The 22293-nt window shown below is 31.9% G+C and overlaps 2 protein-coding genes across 2 annotated transcripts; both read left to right on the top strand.

Moving 5' to 3' along the window:
- The first annotated feature begins 9320 nt into the window (after positions 1-9320).
- Positions 9321-10494, top strand: LOC114166632 (F-box protein PP2-B15-like). Its single transcript, XM_028051385.1, has 2 exons — positions 9321-9924; positions 10026-10494. The coding sequence occupies exons 1-2, from the start codon at positions 9401-9403 to the stop codon at positions 10474-10476; spliced, it is 975 nt and encodes a 324-aa protein (XP_027907186.1). The 5' UTR covers positions 9321-9400; the 3' UTR covers positions 10477-10494.
- A 6479-nt stretch (positions 10495-16973) lies between these two features.
- LOC114165496 lies at positions 16974-20123 on the top strand. Its single transcript, XM_028050105.1, has 4 exons — positions 16974-17120; positions 17216-17377; positions 18243-18476; positions 19521-20123. The coding sequence occupies exons 1-4, from the start codon at positions 16974-16976 to the stop codon at positions 20121-20123; spliced, it is 1146 nt and encodes a 381-aa protein (XP_027905906.1).
- The last annotated feature ends 2170 nt before the right edge of the window (positions 20124-22293 follow it).

The raw sequence follows: 22293 nt of genomic DNA, 5'->3' as shown, positions 1-22293 counted from the left end.
TTAGTTATTACTAATTTTTAATTTATAAATTAATATCTAAATTATTTATTATAATAACTAATTATTTTTTGTCATTAAAATTAGTCACTAATAAAATATTTTCTTGTAGTGGTAGTTTGAATAAAAAAAAGAATAATTTAATTTGTTATATTAGAGAAGATGGATTAATTGTGTATAAATGTTCTAAAGATATAATTGTTTAGTTAATAAAAATAATGATTTAGTTAATTAACAACAATCATATATAGTTAATATATACATGTCTGAACCTTTTTTAAAATATTAAAAAAAAACACTCATGTTTAAATTAATGGTATCGATGAATGTGATACATATTCTAAGATTAATCACTTCTATATGCATGATTTGCACTCATAATATATGATCAAACAATACATTTGTGTTTCATCGTCAAAATACAGCAAAGTTAAAACTAAGTCTTGAGCAAATAATCATTATACATTTAAAAAAAAGTTCATCAATATTAATTTGAAATAAGTGTCACCGTTCCAGCTCAAATTTGATGATAAGTTGGGTATATACTACTCCCTGGCCCCCTCTAGGTTGGTACGAAGAAGAGAAGTATTTTAGTGTATTTTGAAGGCCTCACCAAATTTGGCTTTCATGTATATATTACTAACATAAACGTCATCTTTGCAGCTCAGCTTTCAAGGTATAAAGCTGTATGCATATTTAAGGTAAAACGTTGTGTTCGATTGAATTTTTTTAATCAAAAGTCAATCAAAAGAAATATTAGAATTGTTCAATCTTAATTTAATAAGAAATTAAAATTAAATCAAAACAATAATTTATAATTTGAATGTGTCATCAAACCTACCATGCGTTCAATCATGACATACGTAGAAAGGCAAATGACAATTTGCATAATCATTATCAATAAAGAAGTATGCGTGGATGTCTCATGAGACAATAACTACAAAAGAAACAAGTATTATTGATAGTCAAAATCTGTCAAAAATATAAAAAAATTGTTGGTAAATAGTAGTTTTAATAGAACTTTGATGAATCAAAATTCGTCGATAAAAATCTAGTCAGTAGAATTTATTGACAAAAAATGAGACAGATATATCCGTCGAAAATAAAGACATCCTTTATGGGACACAACCTACAAATTTTTCGTCGGTAAAATGGCATAATATTACCGATGAATTTATCAAAGGTTTTTTTCATCATTAAATGTAATGTATGTTTATAGTGCAATGAGCTATGTTCTCTCCACTCAAGTAGACCTATCAATATTACAATACTATATATCCCAATAGACAATAAAAGTGCAATTTATATGCAGAACACTCAGATAGATTTCCTAATAGTATATCACAATACCAACTAAGACAAACATCAATTACAGTACTATCTATAATCACACAATACCAAATTTAATAGGAGGTCAATGTTATTAATGTAATTATTGTCTTGTTGTGAGGGTCTTCTTGATGTCTTATTGTTGCTAAGATTATGGTTGGACTAGGGTGAGCTAGGTTGGGGTTGGGTTAATGTTGGAATGGGGTTGGGTGGCTTGTTATTGTTGGAGACAAGTTTGGGCATCCGAAGGCAAGTATTCCATGACCAGATTTAGTAAGGTTTGAAACTAGTGGTTCAAATTTTCATAAGCCTGATCACGTGGTTCTAGTCGTTGCTTTATGTACATAACATCCTTAGCACTTGTGAGTAATTAGGTTGTGTATTTGAGTGTTGTTATGTAATTTTTAAGATTCGTACTATTGTATTCTCTATTTTTTTTTTATCAAATCCATTGTTTAACCATCATTGAATTGTTGTTTGAACATTTTTAGTGTGCTTATATAGGGGTTTCTAATTTGAGATTGAATTGATTACACGTTTGTAAAATGTTTAATTATAGCAAAGGCATACACATTGCTTGGATTTAGTGTGCACATAGTGGCCCTACTTACATCCAAGAAGCAAAAAGTGGCTCTTGAACATCAAAAGGTTAATCTGGTTCAATGTCAAATTAAGACAAAATTTGAATTGATCGTTTTTCTCGTTATCAAGGTAATGTTAAATTCGTGAGTCACTGGTTGTATGTTTCCATCCATTTATGTTATATAATTGTATTATCTTTATGCTTGATGTGCTTCCATTAATCTTCAGAACTCAATCTCGAACAAGTTTTGATTAGCATTATATGAAATTCATTATGGTAGTTATTTTTGTTATCTAGGGTTCTTGCTTTGGTAATTTTCGTGTTACATGATATTTTGTTGAATTTCCAATTTCATTTTGTTATTGTACCTGTGTTATAGTGTTCTCATTATCATTTCCACAAATTCAGCCACACATACATAAGGTTCATACTCAAATCTACATTCATGAGGACGTTCCACCCATTTTTTGCACTTTTACACATTTTAGTTTGAATTATTAGTTATATGCATGTTTCAATAGATAAAATAATATTTTTGTTACATTCAATGTAGTGAATAATTTTATAGCTCAACATTGCACAATTCCACTTCCATTCACATAAACATTTCATCAAACAACTTCATTGAATTAAGATTTCATCTAGAATTTCATCAAATAGTTTGTGTATATTTTGTCCTACAACATTTTAGGTATTGCTAGAGGTTAGAATAATTCAATATATAGTAGTTCATGCATTTCATCTATTCATTTTATCATTTTATCCACTGTAAAGTCATATAGGAATAGAATTAAGAAGATAGAACTCATCTTTCATTACATTGGCATTCTAGTTTTAGGCATTTATTTTTAGTATAGATTAGATTACACATTTTAAGTAGATTTAGATTAGATTTAACCTTTTTTCCCCACTCAAATTACATCACGTCCACTCTAGCTACTTAATATCTTGTTATATCTTTGGAAGATTCTTGGTTAGATGGGAAAACCATTATTTGTATAAGCTTGAGGCGATTATAAATAGCTTACAACACATAAAGTAAAATCAAATTTTCTCCATAGTTCCCTTTTATTAATTGATTCAAATTTTCACCAAATTTCACATTACAACTAGAGTCTACAAATGAAGACATGACACCCTTGATATTCAAATTACCCGTCCCCCATTTATCTATCTCTTTTTATTTCCCTCCCATTAAAAAACTAACATTTCTACAACAACCACAAAAAAACATACACATACACTAGTTAAAGCACATTCTCTTTCCATGACAAGCATGAGACAAGCATATGATCATTCTAAAGAAAAAGGGATACAACTTCAAAGTGGAGGGATAAGCATTTACCCTTCTTTCTGTCCAAATCTTGAACTAGGAATTGTGAATATGACAATAGCTTCCAAAAGATGAAGGCAATATAAAATAATTGTAACCTTTCCAGCATGATTACCAACCTTTGTACCTCTAGGTTGCAAGTGTACTTTAGGGAAAGAGTACATAGCACTTGAAAATTAACATACTATATATATATATATATATATATATATATATATATATATATATATATATATATATATGATTGTAGAGATTTAGTTTTGTTTTGTTTGTTATTGGGAAGAGTTCCCTAATAAGTATTGTCTGAACTTCCATAAAAAGCATCGAGTCTTTTATCCTCTAGATCTATAGAATATGATGATTTAGTCTTTGTTTGTAAATTATGTTGCCGTAATGAAGGAAATACCAAGTAGTTTTCTAAACCCGAGGATACACTTAAAACACTATATAGCATGGACATTATATTGCACTACACTTAAAACCTCAAGATTTTGTAAGTCTTAAACTTAAAATAGTTATAGGTGCTCAAAATATAATTGAAACCTTGAAAATGATTTGTATGTGTAAATTGAAATTGAATAATGCACAAAACTAGAAAATAGGTGAACAAATTGAAATGAAGTAAGTTGTGGGTGTGCTAGAACGAATAAATTGTTTGTGCACCCTCTGTCTATACCTCACCCTCTAGAAATGCCTTTCGAAATGCTATTTAATTTGCCTTCCATGTTGGACATTAGTAGTAATAGGTATATTACTTAAGTCCTATGGATTTATGTAGATATGCGTAACACTTTTCTCCTTTGGCTTGTCACAGAACATACCTAAAGTTCCTATCCATCGTAGTTAGATGTATGACCATTGTAACAATGGTAGGAGATGTTTGAATGAAACTTTTGTCATAAGAATTGAAGAGTTTTTCCAGACGACTCGACAATATAAATATTATGATATTGATGGACGGATTAGATGCCCGTGCATCAAGTGTGAATCTACTAGAATTTTGAAAGATGAGGTTGTCAAAGTTGACCTATACAAAAAAGGATTCATGCCAAATTACTGGATTTAGACATTTCATGGTGAAGAAATCCCTCTATTGATTTAACTAAACATGGGAATTGCTTTTCTGGTTCAAGGACTGTTGTGCATACCTCTGAATTTGATCAATTTATGCATATGCAAGACATGATGAAAATTTTCTAGATTTCTACCATGAACTACCTAGTTACATGAACTACCCATCAGACGACACAATTTGGGACACCTAGTTTCAGGGTTTTTGCTTGATCCACCTGGCGATGATGAACACCCATCATGCGACACGAGCAGATTTAGGCTTGATTTGGGGATTTCTGGGATTTCTAGGTTGTCTTGATCAGAAAAAAAAAAGGAATATTATATATTGTATGGACATTAGAGGTCAATAATTATTGAAATGCGCCTATAATTGAGATAAGTGTATGAAAATGCTATGAACACATATTATGGATTGATAAGAATTGGGATTTTGGGCATAGGAATAATTAATGCATGAATTATTTTAAGGAAAGTGTATATGAGCACTTAAATTGATATTAGATACATTTGGGATCTTGATTGACTGTGGAATTATGAACATAATCATATGAATACATTTGGGGTTTTTTGGGGGCTTCGTAGGTGCTGGGAAAGTCTATGATTTTCCTAGGATCGTATACATCGCCTAGCGGTACTAATCCGACTGCCAAGCGCCAAAATAGAAAAAAAGAGACCTATATGGTTGTAAGGTGCATTGGTGGGTCTGAGATTCTTGCAAGCCAGATTAATGGTGAATGTGGAATTGGGGAAATTGTTTGGACAGAGGGCTAGGTTGATTTATATATGTATGTGAATTAGTAGTATGAGTTAATTTGGGGGTTAATTGCAAGTTGGAAGAATTATGGTAGTGGCCATAATGCAACATGGGTATCATTAAACTAGAGTCTTGTTTGATTGAATTGCATAATATAAATAGGAGCCAGAGTTTCTAAGTGGAGTTGCTTGAGTTGGATATGTGGTGTATTTATAGGCTAAAGTGTGATTCTTATGTGACTTGGAATTGGATGCACATTAAGGTAGTAATTGAGGATAGTGATGGAATATGGGTAGGATGGTTTTAAGTTAGCATTTTGTGGAGAAGCATGGTTGACTTTAATCATATATAGGAAGAGAAGTAAGGGTTCAAGACTATTGAATAGGATGTAAGTAACATGGTGAAGGTTATTGTGTGGTTTGATTCCTAAATTGGGAGCACAATCAGCTTAATTGTGCACAAAACCAATAAATTTCCATTATTGGTGTAGTGCTTGGCAGTAAGGGCTTAACTATTAGGTGATAGTCACCAAATATCTTAGGGTACTCATCTAAAGATGTAGAATGTGAAGAACATGGTGGTGGCCATGTGTAATGAAATTAAAGGAGAGAGTTTCTCTGATTAATATGTGTATATATTTGAATTATATGTGTGTGTGTGTGTATATATATATATATATATATATATATATATATATATATATATATATATATATATATATATTGTTAGCTCACCCTATCTGCTTGTATTTGGCGATGATCGTGTAATTCGTTACACGAAAGCAGATGACATTGTAGGTGGTGCTAGTGAGCATAAACTTGTAATAGTTATTTTAGAACTTGTGGATTTTGAATTATGACACTGAATTAAACGTTTTAATTTTCCCGTGCTTTGGGAAAGACATCATAATAAATGCAGATTTGATTTTCTATATTATTTATTTTATTTAAAATTAGTAGTATCCGACGAGGATGTTACAAGTAAGTTATGATTTTCTTTTAGTAAATGATTCCTGATTGATCTTAGATAGAGTTGTCAATTTCGCTCACTCGGACTTGACCCTAACCCATGTGAGTTGGGATCAAAAAAGTCCACACAGTAAAAAAGCTTTTCATTGAAAATACTCACACAACCAAAATGTCCATAAAAGCATTATGAGCCAGGGTCAGCCTATGAGCTATCTTTTTTTAAAAAAAATATATTAGTCTTTTTAGGGCTTAATTAGTGATTTAGTCGTCTAATTTGTTGGTTTGGTTCATTTTTTGGTCTCCTTATTATATTTGGATTCAATTTAGTCTTACAATTTTTAAAAATGTTCAATTTGGTCTTCCAATTATTTACAAAGGTTCAATTTTTAAAAAAATTTCAATTTAGTCTCTCTATTTAAAATTTTGATTAACGATCAATTTTTTGTCTTTTCCAATTTGAGACCAAATTAGTAATTAAGCTTAATTACAACTTATATATACATGTTAAATTAACTTTTTATAATTTATACATCAAATTACTCAACCTAAATACTCAAATTACTATTTTTTTTTACATTTTTTACATTCCACCTGAATCCTCAAATTTTTTTACATTTACGTGAAATGATTTGAAGTATAAATTATAATCATTTTTTAACATGTATATATGTGTTGTAATTAAGCTTAATTATTAATTTCGTCTCAAATTGGAGAGGACAAAATTAGATCATTTTAAAAAAATAGGGGTACTAGATTGAATCAAAATTTTAAATAGCAAGACTTAATTAATTTTTTTAAAAAATTAAACATTTTAAAACAATTGGAGGAACAAATTGAACATTTTTAAAAATTTGGAGAATTAAATTGAACCAAAAAATAATAAGGGGATCAAAATGAAACAAACCAACAAATTAGAGAGCTAAATCACTAATTAAGCTTTTTGTTAAATATATTACTGTTATTCGGTTTAGGTTAGTTCGTCTCGACTTTTAGTTTAAATAGGTTCCTCTCGACCTTCAGCCAAACTAATCCAGGTCAACCTTCGACCTAGTTCAGCCCATCTCGACTTTTGGCTCAGGCTGACCTGCCTTAAATTTTAGCCCAGGTCAACCCGAGTCAACCTTTGACTTGGGTTGGTCCGTCTCGACCACTGATCTGATTTAGGCCATCTCAACCTTCGACCCGAGCTCACTTGTCTCGACCTTTGACCAATGGTGGGATTGAATTTGGGTTTGGGTTGACTAGGCATAATTTTGACCCGAGTAAGCTTGGTTGAAATTTAGTCGGGATCAGCTTAGTTGAAATTCAGTCAGGATTAGCTCAGCTAAAATTCGGCTAGGGCTAAATTGACAAAATCCGGTTGAATTTCGACAAGAACTAACTCGGCCAAATTTTGGTCGAGACAAACTCCATCAAATCTGGCAAAATTTCGATTGCAACCGACTCGACTAAAATTCAACCAAGGTTGACTTTGTGAGACGGACACTGCTGAATTCGACCTAGTTTTGGTTGTTTAGTCCCTTCGTGCACAATAGTGATATTTATAACGTTGTTTTCTACCTTTTATTGGTGTTAAGTTTCGTGAATAAAATCAACTTTTCCATAGCTTTTATCTTGTTTAATCATCAAGTTTATATTGTTTTTGCATTATTTTGTATTTTAGTTGTTTTATGCTTTTTTACTTCTAATCTCTATTATGAGTGTGTGAAATAAGTCAATAGGAAGCAATTCTGGTGGCGAAAAACAAGTTGTAACTCAAGGAAGCATGACTGGACAAGAAAGGTTGATTTTTATACAAATACCCATGTCGAGGGTCATCAAACTCCGCCCAACAGTGCAAACATAGAGAAAGGACTCACCTATAGGTATATACTACTTTGAACCACCCCCAGAAGGCCGAAAAACCACCATTAGGTGCCAGGCTGACTCGTTGGGAGAGCTTGTGGCTCATTGGGGAAAAATGAAATCACAAAACTAAGAGTGTCGATTTTAGGCCTCGCTACACAAGAATGAAGTTGTTGGGCGAGAATGTCGATCCTGATACGAGAATATGTTTATTTAATCATGTTTCTAAGAGAGTTTTGGGGCATACCTCATTTTGCACGAATAGAAACACCTTAGGTGCTTGGGAGAGGCTCTTGGATGCTGTTAGGGGTGTTAGGAAACTCTCCCTTTTCCTTCTTGGGTCTCCTTCTTTACCCATGGAATTTTTACCGCTTTTGGGTTGGAGAGGATGATGGGCTACAAAATTGGAGGCTAAGATGCGAATGAGAGACGCAATTGGAGCTTGAAGCAGTTATCAAGAACCTTAGGAGAGGGATTGCTTCTACTTTATGGTTCCAATTTCTTCTACATTGTCTAATTTTGTAAAACCCTAGGTTCTCCACCACGGAGAGCAATTTCTATTTGTTTAGATTAAATATAAAACACTGAATTCTTGTGTAAAATTGTGTTGTTAAAATATACATATATGATTTTCCAATTCAAATTAGTGTTTGATTTCATGTTTCATGCTTGACTTGGATTGTTCCCATTCTTGATTTATGATTCTTGAGGTGTTGGAAAATATCTTTAGAATCTGGACTTGAAATTGAATACTTAATGGATGCTTGTATCTAGGAATAGAACTTGGTTCATTAGCAATCTTAGACTCTTGAAACTAATGCATGATTTCACTTGTTGGGGATTCAAGGGATTGAAACTTGATGAGTGATTATAGGCTCCAAGGTTATAGGAATAGGGTTTGAGTATTGTTATGAATGAATTTTAACATGAATATGGAATTGAGATAATTTAGAATGAATGAGAATGAAGTGATTGAAGTCCAATCTTGCCAAATTGTAAATATACTATGTTAAAATTCTTGTTGCACACCAATTGTTTGATAAAAATACAAAAAGAGCTTCTATTGTGTTTTTGTGAACTTTGTGGTCTAATTGAGTTCTTGAATGTAAGAGTTGTCATGTGTTGCACAAGTCACTTGAAAAAGAACGATAAAATACTTATTACTTACTATGTGTGACCGGTACACTTGTCGTGTTGACTTTTTCACTTACAAATATATTTAGACATACATCGTTCATCACACTCATTTAACAACTCTAAATAATAATGAAATATTGAATTGAATTATTTAATTAAAATAATGAATAAAAAAATAATAGAGGTAAATGTTTCAATCACTTCTCTATTTTAATATTTGTTCTGTTTTTAACCACCTACCCATATCCCTTAGCGGTTATAAATAAGGAATCTAATAAGCTCTTTACAAGTCACCGAACAAAAACATTAATTCAATTCATCGTTTTGGTTGAGTTGACCTTCTTCTTCATTCGGCTTCGTGCTCACTTGTCTTGTGAATCATGGTGCCTCCACCAATTGTATTGAAAACTGTTGGAACTGTGTTGGGGGAACTACTGGCAGCAGTGATGAAAATAAGAGAGGAAACGGCCATGTTGAAGCGCACCTTGGACACCCTCCAATCCACTCTCATGTCATTAACTCCAGTGATCAGAGATATAGAACGCCTCGACGGCGATCTGGGGCGTTCAAAGGAGGAGCTTGAACCGCTGAAAAAGATAATTGAAGACGGGACGAAGCTTGTGTACGACTGTTCCAAAGTCCAATGGTTCAACTGTGTGTCAAGGTGTCGTTACAAGGCTAAACTGAAGATCCTTAATGACTGGTTTCGGACGGATTTCAACACGATCATGACGGCTCATTATGTGAGAGATCAAAAGGAGATCCTCAGGCTTAAAAAATTGAACCAAGGTACAAATTTGCTTCATCCTCAGCCCGGGGCATACGTTGTCACTGCGCGGGATCTTTACATTGCTTGGGGAGACACTGCCTTGTATTGGACCTGGACTCCTAGTACACATCCCAGGTAATTACTATTATTATAATATATGTTTGTTATTGTTATTGCTGTTATTAGTTCTATAATCTATGTTTGTTTGTTTGTTTGTTTATTATTGTTTGGTGTAGTTTTCCAGAGGTGGCAGAACTACGTGCTGTGTGTTGGCTGGAAATCACGGGGTGGATAAAAACGAGTTCGTTGCCCTCAAACCAGTACGAGGCATACTTTGTGTTTAGCAAAGGAGGCAAAGGTACCTTTGGGTTCCACAAACAGCCCGTTGAGGTGTCCCTTAAGGTTGTCGGAGAAGAAGGTGATGGTCAGAAACAAGCGGGGTATTTGGAATTGGAAACACGACCGAACAGAACTTATAATGCAGGACTGACTCGCCCTCTCATTTCTAAGCCTGAACCTATGTTTGAGGTGAAACGTCGCCCAGATGGGTTGTTGGAGGTGAAATTGGGTGGGTTCTTCACCGGTGGTAGAGAGGACAAGGAGGTTCAGATGGGTGTGCATGAGATCAAAGACCTTTGGTGGAAAGGTGGCATTATCGTTCAAGGAATCGAAATAAGACCCAAGTGAAAACATCCAAATTATTATACGGAACAAACCATTGATTATTACTTTCTCTTCCGCTCTTTCTAAAATAAATAAATTACATAAACTATTAAAAATTATATCGAATACTCTCTTTTAAGTATTGGAACATCCTTCTGGGAATTAAGTTAAAGGGTATTCAATATTTTAGAGATTATTTTGTATAATTTGTTATAGGATAAATGAATCAATGGTTTACTTTTAATATAAACATGTAAAAATTCAAATAAACATCCAACCTAGGATTTTGCGTACTCTTTTTAAGGTGTGAATGATGTATATCCTTTTTATTTTGAAGTTAAAAAATGTGTGTTTTTGCCATGTAATTAGAGTGATGACGTAATTCAGTCCTACTAGATTATTAGATGAATAAGTTATTAACTGTGTGAACTATAATATTTTGATATTTTATTTGACGATGGTGTTTTAAATAAACACTCTCACCTGTTTTAATTTATAAGAAAATAATTAACTTGACATCGCATATTAGGTATTAGCTAACTCTATTTAAATTTATTAATCTTACTAATATTTATAAAATATCTTTTTCATAAGATAAAAAAAAAATGAAAAGATAATAGCACTGCAAAATTTTAGAATTTAATTGAGATTAATAAATTTTTATGTAAGTACATGCAATACCTTCAACGCACCTATCACATCAAAGATATCGAAAGGTTAATAATACAATGACTTATGCAAAATATGACTTTTTTTCTTACCCACTTATGTGTCACGTGATCTTACATTACGTTTTTTAAAATTTTTGAAAGACCATGGTATTTGACATCATTTTTCTTAGTTATCATTTAATATTATCTCTCATAATTATTTATTTTTTCTTTTTTTTTAAAAATATAAAAATTAATTTTTGATAAATTTATTTTATTTTTTATATAAATTATTAAATGGTGGTCAATATTAATTGATGGTCGAATGGTATTAGAGAATTTTTTCTATTTTAAATTCTTTTAACCCTTATGATGCGGAATTGTGAATAGTGGTGGAGTCCAGAGCGCGTGTGAAAGAAAGGAAGCGTTTTGCTCCAAAGAAAGGAAAGCTTTGGGGAGAAATAGGTTTTCCCTCCTTCGTGGTTGCCCACCACTTAGTAAAGCATGGAAAAAATTTCGTCGGTGCCTGAGAGCGTTGTTCGCTTATCGTCGTCAATTAGCGTTTCAAAGAAGATTTGTCGCCACCCGTTCTCGCGTTTGCATTCCTTTTTTCGTCGTTCCCTTTCTCTCGGTGGTCACCCACACCAAGCATTTAAAATTTTGGTTTGGTTTTGAAGAGACGTGTTTGAAAAATGAACGAAAGGTTTTGCATTCGTTACTAAATATTCTTATATTATATTATATGAGAATTTTTTTACAAATTTATTAAAAGAATTTGTAAGAATTTGTTTTTGTTATTTTTTCTAAAATTTTTAGTTAGTAAGTAATTTTTTTGTGTATAATTATTTCTTACAAAATTATAAAATTCGTAAGTATTTTTAAAAATATTATTTGTGAAAAGTGTTTTATACAAAATATTTTACAAAAAAATTGACAGCAACTGTAATATTTTTTCATAACAAAATTTGTAAAAATTTTCAAAAAAAAAAATTCCAAAACAAAATTGACAGAAAATATGAGTTTTTTTAATAATGATTCCTTTTTCTTCTATTGTTGTGGATTACCACTCACGAGGTTGAAGTAGTCAAAGTTCTTCCTTTGTTGGTAATAAATTCTTTGCTTATGGTTTTCAATGGTGTCATGTGATTGTTGAGTCTCATTGAACCATGTGTTAGTATTTTGGTGGTGTTTTGATCTTAGGGTTTTTGACATTCGTTTTTGGATTGTTGTATGTTTTTTTGATTGTGATAATGTGATTTTCAATTTATGGGATTTGAGTGTTTGTTCTCTGTTTCCGGTAGCATAAGTATTGTTGTATTTTTAATTTTTTTTTCTTTCTCTTTTCTTAATTATGGGGGACTAGTTTCTTCATACTCAATCTATTTCTTACACATTTTCTTTTAGCAAGAGAATTTTTTTACTCAAAAAGAAATTAGCAAGACTCAGAAAAACCACCAATTAAGAAGTATCTGAAGCTGTTAGAGCTGGATTTTTGCCACCAAATTATGAAAGCAGTCAACAATTTCTGAGGTGTGCATATGTTCATACTCTTGGGCTCACAAGAGTAGGTATGTGGTGCTAATTTCTTGATCTATTGCTTTTAGTTAATACGATTAATCTGGTTTGATTGTACGTACATGTTTTTTTTTTAGGATTAAAGGGGAAATAAGAAATATGTATAATGTATAATGTTTTTAACCAACATAAATTAGGTATGTATTTATGCAAACACCAACTTTGTATCTTATGTTAATCTCGCCTTGTATATTTCTTGAAGCTTTGAAAAGTTTTGGTATATAGTTTCATCTCAATCTTGTTTTTGTAGTTTCATCTCAATTTTGTTTCTGTATATAGCTAGCACGCTCAATTTAACCGATTTAATCTGTCGGAGAATAACTATGTAATCAATTATCAAATGGTTTTGTTCAATATATGGTCAACACTTTGTGAGATATTGACACTACAATGAAGGAATAGTGAGATTTTACAATACCAAAATCCATTACTCACTAATTTGGAATAGAAATATAAAATTAAATTTCAGCACTTGTAATCAAGAACTGAGCAGGCTTGATAAATTAGAGTAGACTTGTAGTTTTGATGATTAGCATTGGCGAATATTTTTTGCTAAAATAACCAATTCGCATTAAATGTTATGTATACAACTTTGGGGTACTATCACTGGAGATATTAACCTGGAAGAAAAAGATAGGAATGTTCTAATCATATTACATACTTAATCTATATAAGTTTGCTTTATTTACCTATTATGAACTCTAGAATTATTACTTCATTTATATTAAGTTTAGCAAATGAGGCTACCTCCTGCTAGTCCCTTTGAAAATTTCCTCAAGGCTACTGGGTGTTAGATTAGGTGACCCTCTTCTCCAAAAAACTTATAATGTCGTGACCCAATGATTTTGTTCCAGAAAGGATATATATATATATATATATATATATATATATATATATATATATATATATATATATATATATATATATATATATATATATATATATATATATATAAAGTATTTGATTAATTGATTAGTTTGTTCTAAACCCTTTCTTTTTCTATTTGGTAATCATATTTTAAACTCTTGTTTTAACGGTTGTCGCAATCAAAATCGCGACGGGACGACGAAAAAAAATGATTTTAAAAAGAGATTTGAAGTCGTCATCATAGTTATTTCGAAAAACTATGAAAAATCATAAAAATAAAGCAAGTTTGTGGAAAACTAGATTTTTAGATTCGGGAGTCGATTACGCTTAGTGAAGGTGTAGCACTCTACAACGCTCGTCCAAAGGTGGTACCCTTATTTAAATATGCAAAGTTGATGTAGTTTTCAAAACATTAATTCTCCCCAAAAATAATGAGACAAATAATAATAAAAAGAAACACTTTTTTTTGGGTCCGACAAGGATTGACCTTAGTATTACGTATTCTCATTTAAAGTGAGAAATCATGGTTATGTTATTCTTTAAAAGATATTTGGAAAGCTTTTTGAAAAATGATTTAATTTTTTGAGAGTGAACTTAACAAGGGTTGTCCTTGCTCCTACGTAGTTCACAATGGAGAATTAAGGATCATGTAGTTCTTAAGAAAGATGTTTTGCTTGAAAATGTTGATATTTTTGTATTTTGAAAGTTTTATATTTTTTGTATTTTTTGAATTACTTGAATATAAGTGTCACACTATGCGAACGGCCGCACAGACACCAAATATCGAAAGAAAAAACTATTTTCGATATTTTTTCGAAAGAGACACAATAAAGTGAAAGAAAACATTTCTTTCATTTTTTTAGATTTTTTCTATTTTTGTAATTTTTATAATTGTCAAATATTTTGTTTTTTAGAAAAATTAAAAAAGGGGGATTTAACTAAGAATAAAAGTAAAAAAAAAAAAAAAAACAAAAGTATAAGGGTGCATGAGTAATGTGTGAGGTGCATGAAGTAAATGAGGTGTTTACAGTAAAAGTGGGGGTGCAGCCAATAAAGTATAAAATAAGCCCAAGATAGGAGTAAAGCAAAAATGAGTGGTGGGGTCAGTAAACCTCGTGGTGTAGGAAATATTTACTAGAGGTGTGTGTAGTGGAACATGGGTTGCACACAATAACAACAAACAAGTCCAAAACAAAAATGTGGTGTAGTGCTAGCAAATATCACGGGTGCATAGAAAAATACACAGCAGACCAACATAAATAATGGAGGTGTAGAGATTGAAAATGGGGGGTGCACAAAGGAGACAGACCCAATACATAGAAGGGTGAGAATATTAAAAGTGGTGGTGCAGGAAGTTCATGGGACCGGATTTAAACCCCAAAATGATTCTAGAAACCCATCGTCGTTTCTCATTCTTTCTTCCATACGTGCACGCTTCTTCAATCGCATCTTGCCCTCCAAACATGAGCCACTCCCTCCAGCCCTAAGGTGACGACATCGTAAGCTTCCCAGTCCGTCAGAGCTACTGACGACGGTGTCAAACACTACCAGAACCTGCACCAGTTTGCGTCAACCATTGCAGACGCGAGACAGCTTCACCATCTCTGCAGCAACTTCAACATCCAACCTGCACCAGTGAAACGCGCACAGCAACCACCTCGCTGGAAAACGGTAGCAGCCGCCGTCATTGCACCTGCGCAGCCAAGGGAGGAAAGAGGAAGGAGCAGCAAACCCTAATTCTGGAGAGAGAGTACTCTGCGCCACGTGTCAGCATCTGATAGGACAGTCAAACTGGTCAACTCTGGTCAACTGGTCAAAGTCAGCAGTCAACTCTGGTCAAAACTGCAAATATGGTTAAATGAGAGGGGCAGAATTGGAAATTGGACAGGAATTAAGTTGCTAATTAATTAAATAAAAATAAAGGATTTTAGCAACTGACAAATAAAGTCCAAAGTCCAGTGAAAGCCTATATAAAGAGACTTAAGGGAGCAGAAGCGAGAGAATTTAGAACTTACAACTTAGACACTGAGAACTCTCTGGTTTTGGCAGATACCGTCTCCACCACATCTCTCATTCTTTCTTTTATTTTCTTTCCTTCATATCATCATGTATTCCATCAAAGCCATGGAGGGCTAAGCTTTTAGGGTTGATTCCACTGTAATTTCTTAAATGGATTCTGAGGTTAGATGAATTTATGTGTTTGTTATTTTGATTATTGTTGTGGTTTTTGTTTATCTATGTCCTTTGCTTCTTAATCGAATAGAAAATAATGATTTTAAATCTACATGTATGCTAATCATATGAGCTAAAAGGTTTTTAAATTAAATTGAGACTTTAATTTGATTTTATTTAGAAACTTTCATTTGATTGAATAAGTTTTTGCCAATAATTGAGACTTTACTTTGATTAGTGGTAATTACTTTAACTAAAATTAGTCAAGACTTTACTTTGATTAATTAAGTTTTCTATTTGGTGAAGAAACAAAGGAATAGACATGATTAGACATAGTAAAATTAATTGAGACTGTACTTTGATTGAATTTACTATGGATAATCTAACAATTCTCACTTTTAATTGAGACTGTACTTTGATTAAAAGTGAGGATGCCAACAAATGAATTGAGTCTTTACATTGATTGATTTGTAAATCAACAACAATAATTAATTTAACAATAATCTCTAGATAACCAATGAAGAATCTTATTTAGAAAAAGCAGTGGAATTGACCTATTTACTATTACTGTGTTTACAATCTTCCGTGTCCTTTTCTTTGCATATCAAAACCCCCCTATTTTTATAGTTGCTAGTTTTAATTGCATTTTTAAGAATCAAATATTAGAGATCAATTTCGTATTCGTTGTGAGACGACTCAGGGTTATCTTAACCCTAACTATTTTGTTCACTACAAACTGGCAATACTGAAGTTGCTAAAGTAGTGGTAATTTGATCGCCTAACGACAGCGATATCATCATATTTATTTTTATATATATAATTGCATAGCTCACCCTATCTGCTTGTGTTTGGTGATGATCGGATAATTTATTATCCAGGAGTAGATGATTTAACAAGTGAGCCAGGAGATGCTTGAGTTCAGAGAGCGGGATGAAATGGGAATTTGAAGACTTAATCTTTTGATTATTTTTATGTTTTGAACATTAGCTATTTTAGTTATTTTATGGATTGTAATAAATTTGGATTGCGAACATTTATAATGTATGCAACTTCGCGATTTAATTTTCCCGCGTTTTTGGGAAAGTATTGTTATAAATGAGTTTTGACAGTAAATAAATTGTTTATTTATTTTATTATAATTATTTTAAAAGTAATATTCCTTAGAGATGTTACACTTGACTCGAGGGCCACAGATCATATATGATGTTCCTTCTCAAACTTAGTTTTTTTAATCGTATTTCTCCTATAAATGTTAATATGCCTGATGGAACCAAAGTCCAAGCAACTCATTCGGGTTCTGTGAAAATTTTTGGAAATTTGTGTATTGGAAATGTCCTCTTTGTTCCCAGTTTCTCATATAATTTGGTGTCTATTTCTAGACTTGTTTCCCATTCCAACTGCATTGTTACTTTCATCACTAGTGAATGTTCTATCTAGGACAAGAAATCCACCAAGAGGATTGGTACATCTAACATTCAGTCAGTCTGTACGTGATCAAGGGTGAAATCCATGCCAGAAAGGGCCTTCTTGCTCAAGTCTATACCAGTGCTATTAACCATGACATTTGGCACATGCGTCTTGGCCACCCGTCACATAAAAGGATAGTTATTCTTAACAGAAAATTTCCCTTCATTTCTCTTCCTATAAACTCTGATTCTAATGTATGTCACTTAGCCAAACATTGAAAATTGCCTTTTCCTAATAGTACATCTTATGCTGATTCTATTTTTGATTTAGTACACATGGATATTTGGGGTCCTTGCACCGTTAATTCCATGAATGGTGAAAAATATTTCCTTACTATTGTGGATGATCACTCTAGATTTACCTAGTTGTATCTTATGAAAAGCAAAGCTAAAACCTGCATCCATTTAATCAATTTTGTCTCTATGATTCAGTTTCAGAAAACCATCAAGATAATTAGAACAGATAATGGTTTAGATTTTAATATGATAGATTTCTTAAAACTGAAGGAATTGTCCATCAGACCAGCTGCATTGAAACCCCTAAACAAAATGGTTTGGTTGACAGGAAACATCAACACATTATGAATGTTACCCGTGCTTTACTGTTTCAATCTAACCTCTCTTAAAACTTTTGGAATTTTGCTGTTTTATATGTTGTTGCTTTGATAAATTATTTGCCTACTCCCTATCTTAAAAATTCCACTCCTTTTGAGATTCTGTATGGCAATGCTTTTGATATGAACAACTACATGTTTTTGGATGTTTGTGCTATATTTCTTCCATCTCTCCCAACCGAACCAAATTGGATCCCAAGGCTCAGATAGGTATATTTCTTGTGTTCAAACCAAATGTCAAGGGGTATGTTGTGTATGATTTAAAATCTCATTCCATTCACGTCTCTAGATATGTTATACTCTATGAAAACAAATTTCCTTTTAAAACCATTTCTCATGAAGATTCTATTGACAAAATTACTACACATGTTCTTGATTATGATTTTGATCTTACTATCCCTAACTGTTTGAGTGATAAAAGTATTTATGAAAATAACGAATTGCAGGATGAGAACACAAGTGACTCTACTAGATTAAATAATGGACCTGATATTGATTTTGGACAAACTTTTGATTCCATATTAGAACAAAATCATCCTAGAAGGTCTACTAGACATAAAATTGCTCCTGCCTATTTGCAAGATTTCCAAACTTCTTTTGCTACTAGAACTAGAATGAAATCTAGATATCCTATTGAAGCTCACATTTCTCTTGCAAGGTTATCTCCTTCTTTCAAACAGGTTATTTGTTCCATTGATTCTCATGCTGAACCAGAATCTTATAAAGACACCTCCTATTATGAACATTGGCAGAAAGCCATGAAAGAAGAGTTATTAGCCTTGGAATAGAATGGCACTTGGACAGTGAGCCATTTACCTAAGGGAAAGCGTGTTGTTGGATGCAAATGGGTATACAAGATGAAGTATAGGGTTGATGGATCCATAGAATGCTACAAGGTGCGTCTAGTGGCAAAAGGTTACACACAAAAAGAAGGTTTAGATTATCTGTACACCTTTTCACTTGTGGCAAAATAACAACTATTAGGTTGCTTCTATCCTTAGCTTTCATTCATAATTGGCATTTAAAATAGTTGGATGTAAACAATGCTTTCTTACATGGCAATTTAGAAGAAGAAGTTTACATGCAATTACCACCAGGTTTTATTTGTGATGATAAAAATCGTGTTTGCCACCTACATAAATCTTTGTATGGCCTTAAACAACCTAGTAGACAATGGTATTCCAAGCTTTCAGAATTTCTATGTTCAATGGTTATAATCAATCCTTTGATGACCATTCCTTATATCTCAAATTTATTAATTCACACATCATTACCCTTCTTATATATGTTGATGATGTAATATTGGTTGAAGATGATATTGCTAAAATCAATTCAATTACTAATCTTCTTGATCATGCTTTTAAGATTAAAAATATGGGAAACTTGACATATTTTCTTGGCTTTGAAGTTGCAAGAAGTAGCAAAGGAATACAATTGTGTCAACAAAAGTACATTACTGATATTTTGAATGAAGCCGGGATGCTTGGTTCTGCCCCTATATCAACACCCATGAATTTCTCTAGACACAAAAACAAAGAAATAGGGGAATTCTCTCTGATCCAGCACCCTTTTGAAGGTTGATAGGTCGTCTCATCTACCTCACTCATACAAGGCCAGATATCACTTTTGTTGTGCATCATTTAAGTCAATTCATTGTTGCACCTACCAGTCTACACCATCGAGCTTCCATGTGGATTCTTTGTTATCTAAAACAACATAGATAGGGGATTTTCTTTGACTCCACCAGCAACCTACAATTAAAGGCCTTTTGTGATTCAGATTGGGCTAGATGCCCCAACACCAGAAGATCTGTTACTGGTTATATCATTTATATTGGTAAGTCTCCCATTTGTTGGAAATCTAAAAAGCAACAAACTGTTTCAAGAAGTTCCTTTGAGGCTGAATACCGTGCCATTGCCTCCACAACGCGTGAAATCCAAAGGCTCCACCACCTTATGTATGATCTTAAAATTAATCACCAGCAACCTTCCCTCCTGTACTGTGATAGTCTCTCAGCCATACAGATCACATCAAATCAGGTCTTTCACGAAAGAACCAAGCATATAGAGATAGATTGCCATTTAATTAGAGAAAAGGTCAAACAAGGTCTCATCAAGCTTCTTCACATAAGCACCCATCACCAACAAGCTGATATTCTAACCAAGGCTCTTATATCCAAGCTGGGCCTGCTTGATATCTATGCCCAGCTTGAGGGGGGCTGTCAGAATAATGATCAGGGTCACATTGCTCGTCCTGAAGATCACACAACCAATGATCAATCCGTTAAAACCGTGTTTACATATTATGTTATTACGTGCATCACTTAGTCTCTGTATATAAGTGTATTTCCCTTTCCTAAAGTGAATCAATAAAGACTCATTTAGTATCTTTTCACACAATCAGTTTTGCTTCTCTCTCTTTCCCTCTTTCTCGTGTTTCCTGCTTTCTTTCCCATGATTGTTGCAAACCCGTTTGATTGTTCTTTCGCTCTGCATCAGTTTCGTTCTTCATATGGAATACTGGTTTATTAAGACTTCTTATATGTGAAAACCTAGCACCCTTCCCAACTTTGAATTATTTTCCACATGTCATATTCATCCTAATTGGGTGGGAAATGGGAGAAAAAAGTATGTAGAGTCGTTGTTTGTCCTACCTAGGTTGCTCTCGTAGTGGCGTTGAGACTTTCTCCAACGGTCGTGCTATGACATATTCAATTATATTCAAAATAAAAGTATTTTACTCACACTCTTTCAACGATACTCTTCGCTTCTTCTTTTATATATTTATCACACCAAATTGAAGAAGTCAAGTGCATACTTTCAATTTTTGGAGACCATTGTTATGCAGGAAGTTTGTGAAATTGTAGGGAAGTTTTGAAAAAGTGAAAATAGTTAATTAAAGTTATAGATTTCGGAATTGAAATTAAGATAACCGAATTTAAAATGGTTAAAATGATAACTTCTTATGCCCTAGTCTCTTTCAATGACTATGAGAAACGCGGATTTAGAAAAAAAGAAAAGAAAACTGTAATAAAACAAAAAAGCCGAAATTTTCATGTAGATGACGAATAAAATAATAATAATCAATATAATTAAGACATTATCATTATATATAAATATTTTACTATACTTCTCTAAATATAATCAATTACATCTTTGAATTTAATTTATTATATTTAAATAAACATAATAAAATATTGACTTTAAAATTATAATATAATAAATAATTCAAATAAACATTATGAAGTAAATAAAATATTTTCGGTTTTAATAGTTTATAAAATATTTTTGCAAAAACTTAATTGAAATAAATTAAATTAAAAACAATAAAAGAATAGACAAAGTAAAACTAATTAATTTAAGTTCAAGTAATTTTTTTAATATATTCTTATTGTGAAATATAATTTTTTACTCGTCAGAATTTTGGAATAATTTTACATTTTAATTTAAATTTGATTTTAACTGCAATTGTATTTTTTTAATTATTTTTAATTTAAATTATTTTTAAAAGATAGTTTTGTAAATTATTTTTTAAATATATTAATATACAACTAAATCCATTCAACTACTTCAATTAAATCTACCAAAAATTTACTCTCACTTTTCTCATATTTCCCTTCTTTTCCACGTGGTTGCATTAAGAATAAGTAATTGCAAGATGCATCGTGACTGTTAGAATATTTAGTATACAGACACGTATTAAATGCAAGTTTAATATTTTAGGTACAGTTTTCTAGGGAATTTTACTATAGGTATAGTGCTATAAACAGAGGTCTTCTACGTAGTAATTGGAATATATTAAAAATAAAGAGAAATTAGTAAGAATTTATAAAGAAAGAAGAACTAGCAAGTAAATAAATTGGGAAAGGTGTTTTCACAATATCGAAGAAACATCATTGATGTATTTTGTTTTTCATTATTATCATGCTAAAACTTTTAGTGCTATTATTTTATATTTTTGCTTACTTCCTAATATAAGTTTACACAGAGGAAATTATGATGAAATTTCCAACAGCGGCGTCAACTAGTATGGTTTGGATTGCCTTTCATTAAGAGAATAATATTCAAATAATACCCTTATTTAAAAAAAAACTTTAAAAAAAGTATTATATTTTGAGAAAAAGATGGAAAAAAGTTATTCTTTAAGAAAAGACTTAGTATTTACGTGTATTTATTATGGATACACTTTTCTTTTGAAAATCTTAACAATGAAACATCACAACTTATAAATAGTCGTAGTGTTTTATGTTAAACTTATAAAATTATTAAGAGATTAATTTATAAGTTGTTTAAGAGGCTAATACAAATATATTTTTAAATTTTATACATATATATATATATATATATGCTTTATAACACTGCCTAATAAATTTTGAATAAAAGACGCAGTGAAAAACAAAATCATAACAGAGGAAGAAAAATACTAAACAATAGTTACAAGAGACTTCCACCTATATTCGTACTTAAAATATTTTATTTTGTGAAATATTTTTTTATT

The sequence above is a fragment of the Vigna unguiculata genome, chromosome 10, assembly GCF_004118075.2.
Source record: "Vigna unguiculata cultivar IT97K-499-35 chromosome 10, ASM411807v1, whole genome shotgun sequence".
Taxonomy (NCBI): Eukaryota; Viridiplantae; Streptophyta; class Magnoliopsida; order Fabales; family Fabaceae; genus Vigna; species Vigna unguiculata.
The sequence above is the reverse complement of the archived record's forward strand: the minus strand, read 5'-3'. Positions and strand labels throughout refer to the sequence as shown.

Coding starts and splice junctions, on each gene's coding strand:
- LOC114166632 (XM_028051385.1), top strand. CDS start 9,401: ATGGTGCCTCCACCAATTGTATTGAAAACTGTTGGAACTGTGTTGGGG. Junction 9,925..10,025: donor ACTCCTAGTACACATCCCAG/GTAATTACTATT, acceptor TGTTTGGTGTAG/TTTTCCAGAGGTGGCAGAAC.
- LOC114165496 (XM_028050105.1), top strand. CDS start 16,974: ATGCCTGATGGAACCAAAGTCCAAGCAACTCATTCGGGTTCTGTGAAA. Junction 17,378..18,242: donor CTATAAACTCTGATTCTAAT/GTATGTCACTTA, acceptor AACGAATTGCAG/GATGAGAACACAAGTGACTC. Junction 18,477..19,520: donor TATCTCCTTCTTTCAAACAG/GTTATTTGTTCC, acceptor CAACATAGATAG/GGGATTTTCTTTGACTCCAC.